Source organism: Chenopodium album, chromosome 2 (genome assembly GCF_948465745.1).
Source record: "Chenopodium album chromosome 2, dcCheAlbu1.1, whole genome shotgun sequence".
NCBI classification, from domain to species: Eukaryota; Viridiplantae; Streptophyta; class Magnoliopsida; order Caryophyllales; family Amaranthaceae; genus Chenopodium; species Chenopodium album.
In genome coordinates, this window is record NC_137835.1 from 37,331,851 (window position 1) to 37,349,796 (window position 17,946).

Below are 17,946 nucleotides of genomic sequence, written 5' to 3' on the forward strand. Positions count from 1 at the left end.
CATACCACTGATGAATGCTACAGGTTTCAAAATCTCATTCAAGACCTCATAGAAGCAAACAATGTCCCATTGCCTCTAGCTAGCGAGAAGACTGGGTGATGATGAAGCGAATGACACAAGACAAGAGGCGAGCTGCAACGACAAGATTTTATGGCCTCTTTTTCTATTTCTTTTTCATCTTTTCTTTCCCCAATAAGTCTAGCATAGGCACCTTTTCCTTTCCTTAGATTAACTTTGTATATTCTTTATTTTCTTCTAATAAAATGAGCATCTATTTCCTTGCACATGATCATCACATTGCATTGCATCAAAAAATAAATAAATAAAAATTAAAAAAATAATAAAAAAAAATAAAAAAAGGAAAAAAAATCCATGTCGAGCTAAACACAAGGTATACCAATGATTTGAGGCACCCCTTGTAGCCACATCATATCTCCTTTCACCTTTCAAATATACAGTCCTTTCTTCATAAGCCACTTTGAGCCTCGTCTAATGATAGACCCTTCATTTTTTCAACCTACATCTACCTAACCTTGGGATGGGATGGTGTGTAACTTATGCAATTCTAAAAATCTTGAGTGATTTCAAAAGATCAAAATAAATAGAAAAAATAAGCAAGCAAAAATAAATAAAAGTGTACAAAAGGGCAAGTGTTCCAATGTCTTTGATATGAAAATATCTTCGATAAGAACACGTCTCAGATTGCGTCTCTTATCGAGTGCTCGGTACCGTGCCTGAGAAACATGAATGCCAAGTGAGTGATAGACCACATGATCGGGATTGCCCACACTTATAAAAATAAAATAGATGCTAAAACAAAAGAAAGGGCTACAAAAGAATAGAAATTCAAGCATAAAAATATAAAGATTCAAAATCGAGGTTGCACGCCTTGGGGGCTAATCGAGGGTCTTGAGCCTTTTATCCTCTTCTTCTATAACCTTTAGCCTAACCACGTTACAACCCTTAAAAAGACCTTTTTTGAGGTATACACACTTGTGCGAGGTTCGGCTAGAGCTACGTTTGGCCTGATTCCTAACGGATACGTAGGCAACCTCACATCGAGGTGCGGCCGTAATAAAAATGCATTCATATTCACATTCACACACTTACACCATGATCATATCAAGGGATCCCCTGTGCTCATCCCTATTCATTTAGAGCTAGACTTGGGGGCTTGATCCCTACATCATTAGCTTACCTAGCCTAAGAGTCACCACCATTTGACTCTTTTCAATAATATATTTTTCCACACACTTAGCTCTTGCGGCCTAACTTTAGTGTCACTTTCACACACATCACAGATACATGACCAAATATACTTCCCTTAGGAACCCTTTGTCATGAAATCTTAACGCTGAAGCATGCTTCGTCAAAATCAATCATAATTGTCATTGCATCACAAAGTATGAAGTGCTTAGCCTCCGTGCCTAAGTTACCTAAATACTTTCATCATTGAGTTAACCATTGAGATAGCCTAGGATGGGTTAATCCTTGCACCTTCAGAGATAGTATAAAATGACATTTGACTAAGCTCATTCAACATGCATCTTCAACACTTCGATTCTTTTTTCGCGTCTTTCTTTTTCGGGAGAAAGTCGGTACCCTCCATAAAAATGACGAAAATTTTTGCCTTTTGCATTTTCGAGTCGCACGATCACATTAAAATGCAGACACGAGTCATGTAAACATTGAGTCATGTCGTGTCATATCACTTTGATTTGAGTCTAACACACGTGTCATTTTACTTTGAGTCGAGTCAACCTCGAGTCAGTCAATCATAGCGAGTCAAGTTTATACCTTGAGTCGTGTCAAGTTATTGAGTCAAGCAATGCTAAACCTTAGGTCAACCCTAAGATAATTAAAGAAATTGGCAAAGTTCTATAGTAAAAAATAAATACAGGTGCAGCAAAATAGGGAAGACCTTACTCCAATTCTTGGCGCCATAGATATCTCAGCAACGACAGAGCTCGAAGCCTCTCTGAAAGGTGATTTCGACTTCATACAGCAATTTCGGGTTCCTTGGTACGCCAGTTAGCCCCTATAAGCAATTTGACATGATTAGTAGTCGGCTTGATTACAATTGCAATAAGTTATTGACCTGACGAAAGATCGTCTCACTTAGCTTAAGCGCCTAAGTATTGGCTCATTACAAGCACCAAAGCATCATTTCAAAAGCAAGCACTTAAACGACAATATTTCCAAATATGGATTGTCGCGCATTCTTATTAAACGACAAAGTTTTCTAAAAATTGGATTGTCATCTCCAACTAACAATATTTCCAAAAATGGATTGTCGTGCATCTTCTTCAACGACAATTTTTCCAAGATTGGATTGTCATCTCTGGCAAAGTTTCCAAGCGTGGATTGTCGTGCTCCTTCTTTGTTTGGCAATTTTTTCCAAGTTCGGATTGTCATCGCTGGCAAGTTTTCCGAAATTGGATTGTCATACACCCAGTTCCCTATAGAAAAATTTCCCAAAGGATTGTTGTAGGTTTCTATTCATCATAAATATCGGCAAAAGTTCCTCAACGTGGATTGTCATTCATTTCAGTAAGTGGCAAATTTTCCCGAAGTGGATTGTATGTCGACTCTTTTTTTTGCAAATGTTCCAAGACGCGGATTGTCAATTGTGGCAATATTTTCCTAAAAGGATTGTCGCATAGCGTTGGCAAATTTCCAAGGTGGATTGCTTTCAAGAGTTATATTCCAAGATGTGGATTGTCGATCGTAGCAAAATTCTTATGAAAGATTGTTACGAAGCATTGATAACTTTCCCTAAATCGAATTGTCATTCATCATACAAGAGTTGTGTTGGCAACTATTCCCAAAGAAAAGAGGATTGTCATCACAGCAAAAGCACCGACATACTGGTTCACAAGCAGCAAGACAGCATTCCCTAGCTTGCGGAGAGTTGTCACAAACAACTGAAGATTGTTTCAAGAGGAATAATCTTCGATAGTATTCCCTTGGACGAGGAATATTATTAATGCGGATGAGGATTGTTTCAAGAGAAATAATCTTTGATAGTATTCCCTTGGACGTGGAATATTATCAATGCGGATGAGGATTTGTTTCAAGAGAAGCAATCTTCGATGGTATTCCCTTGGACGAGGAATATTATCAAAGCGGAGGGGGATCGTTTCAGGTGAAGCAATCTTCTATATTGGAAGCAGTTACGGGCGTAGCAGTTTTCAAGCGAGATGGCATTCTCTAGCTTGCAGAAGTTCATCAAAACAGCGACAGCAGCAATCGGTTACTTTCAGTGACGTGTGCTCGACGGTGCAAGATACGCGTTTCTTAACTCTTCTATTTGTTTAACTAACGCTAGTTTTGTAGGTATCGGCGTTACAAGAGTGATTTAGGATCGCAGAACATTCTGAATCAGTCTCCGTCCCTATCGATACTTTGGCTTTCGTTTTTTGAAACTCGCGTTTCTCCAAACTAAGTCAAAGTGGGGGCTTCTGTAGACACCCATTTGTGTCCCCCCAAAACCAAATCCAGTGATGAGTACCTTTCACGTCGAATCATAATCGAATGAAACGAAAGTGTGGAAAGGTCTAGTGTTGCGTAAAGTTTTTATTTCTCTTCTCTTCTTTCTGTTTTTGAAAACTTTATTTTAAGAAAACAGCTAATCCAGTTTGGTTGGTCCATGATATGGGTCCAATAGTGGTGTATTTGGATGGGGCTTGCAAATACCTTTCCAACGATATATTATAAGCCCAATTCCGATGAATATTGAGGAAGGTATGGCCAATTTACTAAACTGGGCCCGGTTTGAGCTTTATGTACGGCCCAATGATCTAGGGGAGGGCATAATATGATTTATCATTCCTAATGCAATTAGGAATGGTTTTAGTCTTCTAGAAGGTTCTTTTCATTCCTAATTCGATTAGCATTGATAAATTGACTTTTGTTGACTTTTCAGAGTTTTAATTAAAATCAAATAGCATTTTCGAGGAAATTATATGATTTTATCCTCCAGTACGGCAAATTTATCTGATTTTCAAAAATGAGTTAAAATCGGGCCTAGCGCCTAACCCTAGGCCTTGGCGCCTGGAACCAGGCATGACGCCTGGCGCTAGCCATTGGCGCCTGGCGCAAGTGTTGGTGCCTGGCGCCAGCTCTGTTTTCTGTGCGTCAGACTCTGTTTTGTTTAATTTATCTTTTTAGCTGATTTTCTCTATAAATATCGTATTAAAAACTCCGTTTTCATTCACCAATTCTCATGATTCATCATCTACATCTATCATTCACCAATTCTCTTCATTCACAAGTTTAATTAGCATTCTTTAAAACATTCATCTTTCTTTCTTACTTTGTTTTCATACAAAATCCCGCATTCACAAGATCAAGAAACACCTAGCCATATTCGAAGTTGCCTTCGCCCTAGACGTGAAAGGTTTTTAGTTTCTGAGGGTTTGGTCCCAAATCTCTTTTTCAATTATTTAATTTAATTGCTTTGTTTATTATTTTTCCTTGAAGTTACTAACGCGTGTATTTTGTTATTAGAAAGAGGTACGAGGCATCAAAGTAAGTAATTTAATGGTTTTTAATTGATGTTATGATGTAGATATCATGCTTAGATTGTTATCTTGATTCCTAGTATCATGTCTAGGGTAATTTTAATATTAAGTGTGATTGTTGTGATGCTTCCTACGTTCTTCCAAATATTTATGATTGTTAGTATCATGTTACGGTTAAAGCTTTGATTTTTATTGCTTAGTGACATGCTAGGGTTTGTTATTAATCTTCTTAGTATCATGCCTAGGATCTTGCTATTATTATGCTTTAATATTAACATGAACATGATTATGATTATAATCGTTATAAGTTATTATTATTATTATTATTATTATTATTATTATTATTATTATTATTATTATTATTATTATTATTATTATTATTATTATTATTATTATTTTGATGATAATTATTTTATTTATGATTATATTATTATTATTATAATTATTATTCATGATATTGATTATTTATTGTGTTGCTTGATTATTTATATTTATTGCTTGATCACGCCTTTTATGCATGTTTAAAGAGAATTTGGTACTTGTAATCACGCTTAATAAGATAATTAATAATCTTGTTAGGGTTTGATTATAATTTCAAGTGATCGCCAATAATAGTTTATTTGTGCATTAATATTCAACCAACATAGATAAACAGGTTTAGGGTTAATCCTAATGATTGCATGTTAGTCAGAAAGCGCACATGAATACGATCAGAATAAAGTAGAGGCCTATTATTAGGGCAGGTTCAATCTCTTTTAGGTTGGATTTGTACCTTCATCCCCGAACCCTTATTTGGTTCATGACCTTATGGAGTTGACGATCTCTTGGATCGTTAAGGGGTGTAACCTTCACCTCGTGAACGGTTTACAAGTTCCTTAAAAACTTGTTGGCGACTCTTTTACTCTATCTTCTTCCCTTTTGGACGCCACCGTACTTTAGTGTATGATCACAGTGGGGTTCAAGCTAGTGGGATTTTAAAGGCTTGAATTATTCCCTACAGCTTCAGTTGATAAAGAGTGTTCTTTTTGGTATCCAAGCTTATTGGTCTCAGATTTTTATTTTACCAAAAAAGATTTTGAGAGAAATGGAGTCAAGATTTAGATGTTTTCTTTGGACTGGGAAATCTAATCCTAGTAAGAAAGCTCTGGTCTCTTGGAAGTTTTTATTCTTGCCTAAGACTTGTGGAGGGTGGAACCTTACCTCTCTTGAAGATTGGAATAAAGCAGCAATCACCAAAGTTCTTTGGGACATTGCTCATAAATCTGATAATCTATGGGTAAAATGGATTCATACATATTATTTCAGCAACAAAGATTTCTGGTCTTCTCCTGTTACTAACAAATGTTCTTGGGTCTTAAGGAAGATCATGAATTGCAGAATTTTGGTTGATAATGTTGGTAAATGGCCTGGCATTACATTTAATGGTAAAATGAGCATCAGAAAGCTCTACTTTCAGATCAGACCACAAGTTGAGAAAGTGACTTGGAAGAGAATAATCTGCATTAACAGAGCTTCTGCTAAGAGTGTGTTTATCACTTGGTTGGCTATTTGGAACAGATTAGTCACTAAAGATAGACTTACTACTTGGAATATAACCTGTGATCCTTTGTGCTTCTTTTGTGCTAGTACTGCAGAAAATGTTTCTCATTTGTTTTTTGAATGTTCATATTCTTCTAGTATTTGGAACAGAATTTTGCAACTTCTTGGGTTCTATAGAATTGGGCAGAGATTTGACTCTGAAGTCCTTTGGGTGTTGCAACAAGGTAGAAGAGCTACTGCTAAAGGAAGGTTGCTGCTTATGTGTTTTGCAGAGACTATTCATTGCATCTGGATACAGAGAAATACTTTGATGTTCACTGGAGACTACAAGCCTGCAGATATTGCTTTTAGGGATGTTATTTTTTCTGTTGCTTGTAGATGCATTGATTCTGATAGAAAATATTTGTATGTTTAGGCTTTGCTGTTTGGTGGTTCAGTTGGTAGGCTTGTCTGCTAGCTGTTGTTTTTACATAGTGGTTGACTTTTTTGATGTCTGGTCCTTGTTTCCAGAGCCCTTCATAGAAGGTACCTGGAAGCTTGAGTCCAGTTTGTTTTAGGTCCTCCCTAGAACCCTTTCTAGAAGGTGGCTAGGGTGGGTCCTAGAACTGGTGTTTGGGGTGTGTTTTGTCCTGTTTGGGCTTGTGGTGTTGTTTTGATAGTTATAACTTAGCTTTTGTAAGTTGTAACTCTCTTTCTTTGGTAATAAAATCTTTATTTGCCAAAAAAAAAAAAATTGGGCTTATAATATATTATTGGAAAGCTCTTATAAAGCCCCATCCAACTACACTACTATTGCACCCATATCATGGATCAACCAAACTGGACCGGCTGTTTTCTTAAAATAAGTTTTCAAAAACAAAGAGAAGAGAAAAGAAATTAAAACTATCCGCAACACTAGACTTTCCACAGTTTCACTTCATTCGATTATGATTCGACGCGAAAAGTACTCATAACTGGGTTTGGTTTTTGGGAGACACAAATGGGTGTCTACAGAAGCCCACACTTTGACTGAGTTTGGAGAAACGCAAGTTTCGAAAACAAAAGTCAAAGTAGCGAAAGGGACGGAGAATGATTCAGAACGTTCTGCGTTCCTAAATCATTCTTGTAACGCCGATACATGCAAACTAGCGTTAGTTAAACAGATAAAAGAGTTAAGAAACGCGTATCTTGCACCGTCGAGCACACGTCTCTGAAAGTAACCGATTTGATGCTGCATTGTCGTTGTTTTGATGACCTCCTACCAAGAGAATGCCATCCCGCTTGAAAACCGCTACGCTTGTAACCGCTTCCAATATAGAAGACTGCTTCGCTTGAAACGATCCTCTCCCGCTTTGATAATATTCCACGTCCAAGGGAATACTATCGAAGATTGCTTCACTTGAAACAATCCTCTTCCGCTTTATGACCATCTTCCACGTCTAAGGGAACATGATCGAAGATAACTTCACTTGAAATCACCTTCAGTTGTTTATGATAACTCTCCACAATCTAAGGAACGCCATCTTGTTGTTTCGATGTTCACTCGTCTCTGAATAAAGAGCTTCTTTTTTTGATATGTTCACGCGCCTCTGAACAAAGAGCTGGATTATTTTTGGGATATGTCCACGCGTCTCTGAACAATAGAGCTTCTTTATATTTTTTTAATATGAACTTCTGAATGATGTGTCCAAGCGTCTCTGAACAATAGAGCTTGAAAATAGGATGCCCGTGCGTCTCTGAGAAAAAGAGCTTTGATGATATGCCCACGTGTCTCTAGAGCAAAAGAGCTTGAATAATATGCCCACGCGTCTCTGGAGCAAAGAGCTTTGCTGATATGTCCACGCGTCTCTGAACAAAAGAGCTTGAATGATATACCCACGCGTCTTTGGAGAAAAAGAGCTTTGAGAGAAATGTCCACGCGTCTCTGAACAAAAGAGCTTGAATAATATGCCCACGAGTCTCTGGAGCAAAGAGCTTTAAATGATAAGTCCACGCGTCTCTAGAGCAAAGAGCTTTGATGATAATATTCTGAAGAAGAATTTCCGAAGACTAACGCTTGCTGATCTCTAAAGCTCGCTTGAACTTTGCTTCCGCTAAAACCAGTATGTCGGTGTCTCTGTGATGAGCCAATTCTTAGGCGCTTTAAGCTAAGTGAGACGATCTTTCATCAGGTCGATCACTTATTGTGATTGTAATCAAACTGACTACTTAATCATGTCAAATTGCTCATAAGGGGCTAACTAGCATACCAAGGAACCCGATATTGTTGTATGAGGTCGAAATCACCTCTCTGAGAGGCTTTGAGCTCTATTGCTGCTGAAATATCTCTGGCGGGCAACAATTGACTCTGCCGCCAGACGCTGAGATCTAGCGCTAAGCGCTGAAATCTGTTTCCAAACGCTAGATGTTGTCATCAGGCGCTGGAGTAGGGTCTTCCCTATTCTGTTGCACCTGTATTTATTTTAGACTATAGAACTTTGCTTATCTCTTTAATAATCTTAGGGTTGACCTAAGGTTTAACGTCGCTTGACTCATTGACTTGACACGAGTCAAGGCATAAACTTGACTCGCTGTGATTGACTCGAGGTTGACTCGACTCGAAGTGAAATGACACGTGTGACTCATGACCCGTGTGTGCATAATGTTGATTATGCGACTTGAAAATGCAAAAAAAAAACCGTCATTTTTGTGGAGGGTACTGACTTTCTCCCAAAAATGAAAGACGAGAAAAAGAATCGAAGTTTTTGAGGGTGCATGTTGAATGAGCTTAGTGCAAATGTTGTTTCTCACAGTACAAGGATTGTAACATCTTAGACTATCCTAGTTGACTCGATAATGAAAGTATTTAGGTAACTTAGGCACGGAGGCTAAGCACTTCATACTTCGATATGCAATGACAAGGCATTTTGACATGACAAGGCATGCTTCCGCGTCGTGTTAAGATCTCATGACAAAGGGTTCCTAAGGGAAGTATATTTGGTCATGTATCTGTGCGGTGTGTGAAAGTGACACTAAAGTTAGGCCACAAGGGTTTAGTGTGTGGAAAGATATTAAAAAAAAAGTCAAATGGTGGTGACTCTTAGGCTAGGTAGGCTAATGATGTAGGGATCAAGCCCCCAAGTCTAGCTCTACATGGATAGGGATGAGCATAGGAGATCCCTTGATATGATCATGGTGTAAGTGTGTGATTTTGAATATGAATGCATGTTTATTACGGCCACACCTCGATGTGAAGTTGCCTACGTATCCGTTAGGAATCAGGCCGAACGTAGCTCTAGCCGAACCTCGCACAAGTATGTGTATACCTCAAAAAGGTCTTTTTAAAGGTTGTAACATGGTTAGGCTAAAGGTTATAGAAGAAGGGGATAAAGGCTCAAGACCCTAGATAAGCCCCCAAGGTGTGCAACCTTGCTTTTGAATATTAATATTTTCATGCTTGAGGTTTTCTACTCTTCTTTAGCTCTTTCTTTTGCTTTAGCATTTATTTTTATTATTATGAGTGTGGGGAATCCCGATCATGTGGTCTATCACTCACTTGGCATTCATGTTTCTCAGGCACGGTACCGAGCACTCGATAAGAGACGCAATCTGAGACGTGTTCATATCAAAGACATGTTTTTGTCAAAGACATTGGAACACTTGCCCTTTTGTACACTTTTACTTAATTGCTTATTTTTTGCTATTTTAATTTTTTGAATCACTCAAGCTTTTGAGATTGCATAAGTTACACACCATCCCATCCCAAGGTCAGGTAGATATGGGTTGAAAAAAGAAAGGTCTATCGTTAGACAAGGCTCAAAGTGGTTTATGAAGAAAGGATTGTATATTTGAAAGGTGAAAGGTAATATGATGTGGGTACAAGGGATGCCTCAAATCATTGGTATACCTTGTTCTTAATTCGACATGGATTTTTTTTTTTTTTTAATGCAATGTACTGAAATGATCATATGCAAGAAATAAATGCTCATTTTATTAAAAAGGGGAAAAGAAAGAATCTACAAAATTAATCTAAGGGAAAAGAAAGGTGCCAATGCTAGACTTATTGGGGAAAGGGTAAATAAAGAAAAAAGAAAAAAAGTTGTCATGAAATCTCGTCGTTGAAGCTCGCCTCTTGTCTTGTGTTGTTTGCTTTATCATCACTCGCTCTTCTTGTTAACTGGAGGTATGGGAAGCTTGTTATTATCAATCAAATGTTGGATAGCCTCCTTTAGCTTCCAACAGCTCTCATTAGCATGACCCTTACCTTAATGGTAATTACAGCGCACATTTGGATTCCAACTAGGCACCCTCTTCTCAAGCGGGGGATCTTGAAGTGATCCAATAGGAGTAATGAGTCCCTTGGCATGGAGTCGATCGAAAGCATCATCGTAGCTAATTCCAATAGGGGTAAAATCCCTTTTTTGTTGCTTTCTAAATCCTAAGATCTCATTAAGGTCGAAAGTACCAACACTGTTGCTAGAGTAGGTGTTTTCGGAAGAAGAAGGATAGTCGTTCTTCTTCCCTTTACAGCCACTGTTGTTATTGTTACTGATCCTGGCCTTCTTGTCGCGCGGAGGAACATGAAGGATATTTGCATCAATGAAGTCTTGAACACGATCCTTGAGGGCGAGACATTCTTCAGTAGTGTGACCGCGACCTTTATGGTATTGACAATAGGAATTTGGATCCCAATTAAGAAAACGTTTTTCAGATGGAGAGTCTTGACTGGGACCAATGGAGTGAATATGACCTTGATCATGAAGACAGTCAAAAGCTTCATTGTAAGTCATTCCTATTGGTGTGTATTCTTCAATGGTCTGTTTTGCCCGTGGCTTAGGAGCATTGAGTTCTTCATTAAACTCTTGGCGAGAATTTTGTTCGATGACCATCACCCGATTTGCTAATCCTTCTACCACGTTCAAGAGCATGGAAACGACATCTTGCAATTTTCGAACGTCCTCTTTTAGATTTGACGAGTCTTCCCTGGTATTATCTAAGAAAAGACTTTCATCCTCCCCAATCATGGCCACTTCATCGAGAGAGGTCATATAAGTTGTCTCGATCATGGGCTCTCCTACAGGTGTGATAAGAAGTGATGGATCGAAGGATGCTTGGTCATCTTCGATGGCTAGAATCTCGAAAGTTTCATTGTTATCGATCAGATCTTGAATAGCTTCTTTGAGTTCCCAACACTCCTCGGTGTTGTGACCCTTTCCTTGGTGATATTTGTAGTGCTTATTAGGATCCCACTTAGGTGGCCTGGCTTCTGGAACCGGATATTTGATGGGCCCTATGGGCATGACTAGTCCTTTGTGATGTAGCTTCTCGAAAGGTGTTTCATAACTCATACCAAGTGGAGTGAACACCCTTTTTGATCTTTGGATTCGCGTTTTAGAGGCATTCGTGGCATGTACCTCATTAATGAGAGAGGAAGAAGAAGGATGGTCGTTCTTCTTTCCTCTCGCATTATTATCTTTCATAAGGTCATCTTCAATGTCAATGCCTATATTATAGACAGCCTTGAAAGTATTCAAGTTGTGTTGGTACTTTAAGTGTCTTGAATACTTCCCTTGGAGATTCTTGATAAACATCCTCACATATTCTCGGTAGGAGCCTTGACCATATTAGCAGAAGTTTCCCTCCATTTATTGAAGAAAGATGTGAACCCTTCGTTTTCTTTTTGTTTTAGCATCTCGAGTTGTCTATGGTCTGTTTCGTCTTGGATGTTACACTTATATCTATCTATGAAAGCGTTTGCTATGGATTCCCAAGAAGAGGTTTTTTCCTTCTCGAGATAAAAGAACCATTGCTGGCAAACAGTCTCGAGAGATAGTGGGAACAGAGAGGGGAAAACCTTCTTATCGATACCCTTAATGCTCATTATAGTTTCAAAAGCTCTTAGATGAAAGTAAGGGTTATCTGTTGCCTTGAATTTTAGGATGTCAGTGGCGTTGAACTTATGCGGAAGAAATTCCTTGTCCAGCGAGACCCCTTGTGAACTCATGCCCTGAAATTTATAGTCACTAGATAGCTTGCTCAAGCTTTCTTGCATGAGGTTCATTTGTTGTTGCTTCACATGGTCATCAATTTTGAGGGTTAAAGCCTTTAACATCTCGGTCACGTCATTCAATTGATTCCTAAGTCCATCACTAGTAGAAAAATACAAAAAGGCAACCCCAAAATGGCACCGGTTCAGGCCAAACCGGTGCCAAAAATTGGCCTAAAAATGGGCAGATTTTTAGACAAAGAGAAATGGCACCGGTTCAGACCAAACCGGTGCCAAAAATACAAAGGGCACCGGTTTGAACCAGTGCCAATCCTTTTAAAAAAAAAAACCGGCTTTTTTTTATTCCATTTATATACCACTCAAAGTCTCAAACCCTAAAGCTAATTCACTCACAAAACACTCTCTGTTCGCCGCTCATCCCATTCTCTCTCATCCCTTTCTCTTTCATCTGCTCTCATTCTCATCTCCTCTTTCAATCTCTTTCTCGTTCTCTTTCAATCCCTTTCTCGTTCTCTTTCAAACCCTTCTTTCCATCAATTTTGATTGCATTTTTTTTTATCGATTTCTCGGTTTTTTTTTTTTTTTTTTTAAGATTTCAATTTTTTTCTGGGTTTTTGATTTTTCTTTCAATTTCAATTTTTCTTTCGATTTCAACTATTTTGATTTCTGGGTGTTTTCAATTTGTGGATTATTCTGGGTTAATTTTTTTGATTTCGATCTTGATTTTTTTTTCTATTTCTGGGTTTTTTTTTCGATTTCGATTTTTTTTTTTCGATTTTGATTTTGTTTTTCGATTTCTGGGTTAATTTTCGGCTACAATAATCGATTTTGGGTTAATGCATGCGTTTTTGGGTGTTTTTTTTTATGGGTTTGTTCGAAATTGATTATTTTGGGTTAATACAAGTTGATTTGGGTTTGTTCGAAGTTAATTTTGGGTTTAATTGATTTTATGAGTGTCTTCGAAATTTTTTATGGGTTTCTTCGAATTTTTTTTGTTTAATCCACCACGAACACATGCATGAGCAAGGTTAGGGTATAATTTCTTGATTTTAATTCAATTTATTTTTTATTTTCTGGGTTTTTAATTGATTTTCGAATTTTGTTTTATTTTAATCGATTTATTTGTTTTTTTTATCGATTTTAATTTGTTTTTTTAAGTGATTGTAATTCGATTTTTTTTTCAATTTCTAGGTTTTTTCTCTCGAAATTTTTTTATACTCTGGGTTTTTTTTCTTCTGATTTTCGATTTTAATTTTTATTTTAATCGGTTTTTTTTCTGAGTTTTTTTTATATATTTTTATTTTTTGATTTTGATGTTCTGGGTTTTTTTTTTCTAGGTTTTAAACTGATTTTCTTTTCTTTTTATTTTTGTCCGATTTTCTGGGGTTTTTTTTTTATTTTTTTCGCAGCTAAATCATGTTAATCGATTCATTTTGGTTGTTTTAATTGGTGCAGGTATATGGATTTAGATCTTAAATTTAAGAATCAAGATGCAAGTATATTGTGAAGTTGTAATTTTTTTTTTTTGTGATTTATATTGTAATTTTTTTTTTATTTTGATTTATATACTGTAATTTTTTTATTGATCTATACTGTAATTTTTTTTTGATCATATATATATATTGAACAGATTGAATTATATTGATTGTGATGTTCGATTCATATTTGGTATTCTCATTTAATTCTAGTTTATTTAATTTAAAAAAAAATTAATTAATTATTTGGCATTTTTGGCACCGGTTAACCGGTGCCAAAAAGAGTGAATTAAATTTTTTTGGGGTTTTTTGGCACCGGTTAACCGGTGCCAATTTCAAGTTTTGGCACCGGTTTGAACCGGTGCCTTTTTAAACCCCTTTTTTGCACCCCCCACATTGGCACCGGTTCAAACCGGTGCCTTAGGCCGGGTTTGAGCCGGTGCCAAATTCATTTTTTCACGTAGTGCATTGACCTCTTCTTGACTTGCCATTATCTTTTTAGCCTTCCTCTTTTGACGAATTTGTTTATCAAAAAGTGAAACTTGAATAAAGAGGTTGTCCTTGATTAATCGCCCTTCTCTACGTACTGTGGAAAAGGAATTTGGGGATATCTATTGTTAATTATTTGACTCAAACTTTATTCAACATGCGATAGATGGAGGAAGTGAAGAAAGATTGGAATAGAATGTGAAGAAAAATGATGTAGATGGAGGGATATGAAGAATTAGGAGTAGAATGTACCCCCAACTTAAATGACGGAAAAAATGACTCATGCATGAACCTAAGACATGGTCATGGTGACATATACTCGAAGCGTGTGCTAAGACTAGTGAATGTAGGTGATATGTTAAGACTCGTGTCATGACCATGTGGCTAGACTATGTGACTAGACTCAATTAATGACTTAACAAGGTATTATTGACAGCGAAATTTAACCGAATTAATTAGGAAACTGGTAAATTAGACATTAGGTGATGACTCGACCAATAATCTGAACTGTCGGCAAAACAACAGGACTGGCATCGCACTGTGTAGTGTAGCGCAAGAAGTCAGAGCTGTCGCCAGGCGCCAAACTCCACAGAGTGGCGCTACAGTCCAGACTTTGGCGCCAATGCTGGAGCTTCAATCTGAGACTGTTTTCGGTGTTATTAATCAACAGGGGTATGCCTAAAGTCGTACTAGGTCAATTCTGATTTAAAAAAAATAGATTTTATTGACTCAAATTAATTAATTAATAAATTAATTAGGAAAAGTTCTTTAATTTATTAATTTATTTAATCTCAACACAAGTCAAACAAACGGTTAAGAAAACATATATATGCACAACAAATAATGCACAATTAGTTAAGTAGGCACAATATGATGCAATGAGTTTGCAACCTAACCATGGCTCTAGTTCTCTAAAGTTCGGGATATGGTTTAGTCAATAGGGGGTCCATGGTTAATTGTCCGGATGCACCGCGCGGAAGCATAATCGTGAAGGATTGGCGCGAGTGGATGGGACACCGCGAGTTTTAGAAAAACGTGCTTCCATGGTTTGGTGAATTCAACATTCTCGGATGTACCCTTTGTTGCTCAGAGCGTTCAATCAGGTAGATGGAGCATGAATTCCCAGAGGGTTATGTCCATATGTAGAACACATATGGGTTTCAGAAAAGTGAGAAAAACTCAATCAGGAAGTAGGATCGGGCAAACAATACGAAAATATGGTCGAAATTAGAACGCATATTTCTGGCTCGGTATTGGAAGAATTTGGCGCCAGCAAACAGAGCTTGGCGCCAGGTTTTAGCTGTAGCGCCTGGCGACAAGCCTGTCGTCTGGCGCTATAGTTAAATTTCTGGTGCCAATGCTCTGGTCGCTGACGCTAATTCCTACATGCCTCGGTAGCTTTCTGTGCTCGATAAAATTTTCCAGTTTTGCGCAGTGTTATTTCGGTCCTAGTTGTGAAAGATATTTCTCAAATTTCCTACGTGTGAAATCCTATGTTTTTAACTCATTACAGATGGTCTTTCCAATGAGATATTTTTTTATGCATAAGACACTAATGTTAATCAAAATTACGCACATGAAATACTTAGAACGTTTCGAGTCTCATCCACTCATTCTAAATCATTGCCGAAACAAATTCAGGAATTAAAATAGAAATCCTCCCCAGCAGAGTCGCCAAAAACTGTAGGGAATATTTCAAGCGTTAATCCCCTAGCTTGAACCCCACTATGATCATACACTAAAGTACGGTGGCGTCCAAAGGGAAATAAGATAGTGCAGAAGAGTCGCCAACAAGTTTTTTTAGGAACTTGTAAACTGTTCACAGGGTGAAGGTTACACCCCTTAACGATCCAAGAGATCGTCAACTCCATAAGGTCTTGAACCAAATAGGGTTCGGGGATGAAGGTACAAATCCAACCTAAAAGAGATTGAACCTGCCCTAATAATAGGCCTCTACTTTATTCTGATCGTATTCATGTGCGCTTTCTGACTAACAAGCAATCAATAGGATTAAACCTAAACCTGTTTATCTATGTTGATTGAATATTAATGCACAAATAAATCTATTATTGGCGATCACTTGAATTATAATCAAATTAACCTTAAACAAGATTATTAATTCTCTTATTAAGCGTGATTACAAGTACCAATTCCCTTTAAACATGCATAAAAAGGTGTGATCAGGAAATAACAATAAATAAAATCAAGCAACATGATATTAATCATAATAATTATTAAAATCATAATAAAAATAATCATGAATCATTTTAAAGCATAATAATAGCAAGATCCTAGGCATGATACTAACAAGATTAATAACAAACCCTAGTATGTCACTAAGCAATAAAAATCAAAGCTTTAACCCTAACATGATACTAACAACCATAAATATTAGGAAGAAAATAAAAGGCATCATAACAGTCATACTTAGTATTAAAATTACCCTAGACATGATACTAGGAATATCATAATAACAACCTAAACATGATCTCTACATCATAACATCAATAAAAATCATTAAAGTACTTACTTTGATGCCTCGTACCTCATTCTAATAACAAAATACACACGTTTTAATTTCAAGGAAAACAATAATTAAAACAATTAAATCAAATAATGGAAATAGAGATTTGGGACCAAACCCTCAGAAATTAAACCTTTCACGTCTAGGGCGAAGGCAACTTCGAATATGGCTAGGTGTATCTAGATCTAATGAAAGCGAAATTTTGTATGTAAAAGGCTAGTTTAGAAAAGAGAGAGAAAGAGAGTAATAGTCAAGAAAATCTTGATGAGAGGTTGTAGATTGTAGATTAATTGTAGATTAGAATTTGTGATAATTGGTTGTTGATGAAAACTGGTTATAGATGAAAACTGGTTATCGAAAACGATGTTTTAAGCACGTTATTTATAGAGAAAATCAGCCGAAAAGATAACATATCAAAACAGAGTTATGGCACAGATAAAACCGAGTTGGCGCCAACGCTGGCTATTGGCGCCAGACGCCAACATTAGCGCCAGGTGCCAATGCTAGCGCCAGGCGCTACAGCTAGCGTTTGGCGCTGATTCAGAAAATCACGCATTTTCTTTATATCAGATAAAAATTGTTGTACAGGGGGATAAAATCGTATTTTCCTCAAAAATGCTCTTTGATTCTAATTAAAACTCTGAAAAATCAACAAAAGTCAATTTATCAATGCTAATTGATTTAGTAATGAAAAGAACCTTCTACAAGAATCTAGAAGATTAAAATCATTCCTAATTTCATTAGGAATGATAAATCATATTAGGCCCTCCCCTAGATCATTGGGCCGAATATAAGGCTCAAACCGGGCCCAGTTCAGTAAATTGGCCATAACTTCCTCAATATTCATCGGAATTGGGCTTATAATATATCGTTGGAAAGCTCTTGTCAATCCCCATCCAACTACACTACTATTGGACCCATATCATGGACTAACCAAACTGGACTGACTGTTTTCTTAAAATAAGTTTTCAAAAACAGAGAGAAGAGAAAAGAAATTAAAACTATCCGTAACACTAGACTTTCTACACTTTCACTTCATTCGATTATGATTCGACGCGAAAGGTACTCATCACTTGGTTTGGTTTTGGGAAGACACAAATGGGTGTATACACAAGCCAAGGTTAAAAATGTTTTGGTTGGAACCTATGATGGGACCTCCAACCCGGAAGACCACTTGCTAGCATACACCCACCTCATGTATTTACAAGGGTTGGATGATGCCGCATGGTGTCGCTGTTTTCCATATACCCTGAAGGGCATAGCCCAACAGTGGTTCGGCAATCTGCCGGCTTGTTGCATTAATAGCTTCAAGACGCTTGCGTTCTTGTTTGCTTCAAACTTCTCTATGAACATCCCTGCCAAAAAGACAAGCCTTGATTTGGGCAATGTACAACAGGGAGATAGAGAAGGCATACGTTCCTATGTCAGGCG

General features: G+C 37.3%; 1 protein-coding gene across 1 annotated transcript; it reads left to right on the forward strand.

The window, feature by feature from the left end:
• Nucleotides 1-5,607: 5,607 nt before the first annotated feature.
• LOC145571671 (uncharacterized) lies at nucleotides 5,608-6,477 on the forward strand. The gene has a single exon (XM_081630700.1). It carries the CDS (start codon nucleotides 5,608-5,610, stop codon nucleotides 6,475-6,477), a length of 870 nt encoding a protein of 289 aa, XP_081486826.1.
• The last annotated feature ends 11,469 nt before the right edge of the window (nucleotides 6,478-17,946 follow it).

Bases quoted from the DNA above. Each gene is read 5' to 3' on its own strand.
- LOC145571671 (XM_081630700.1), top strand. From the start codon at position 5,608: ATGGAGTCAAGATTTAGATGTTTTCTTTGGACTGGGAAATCTAATCCT.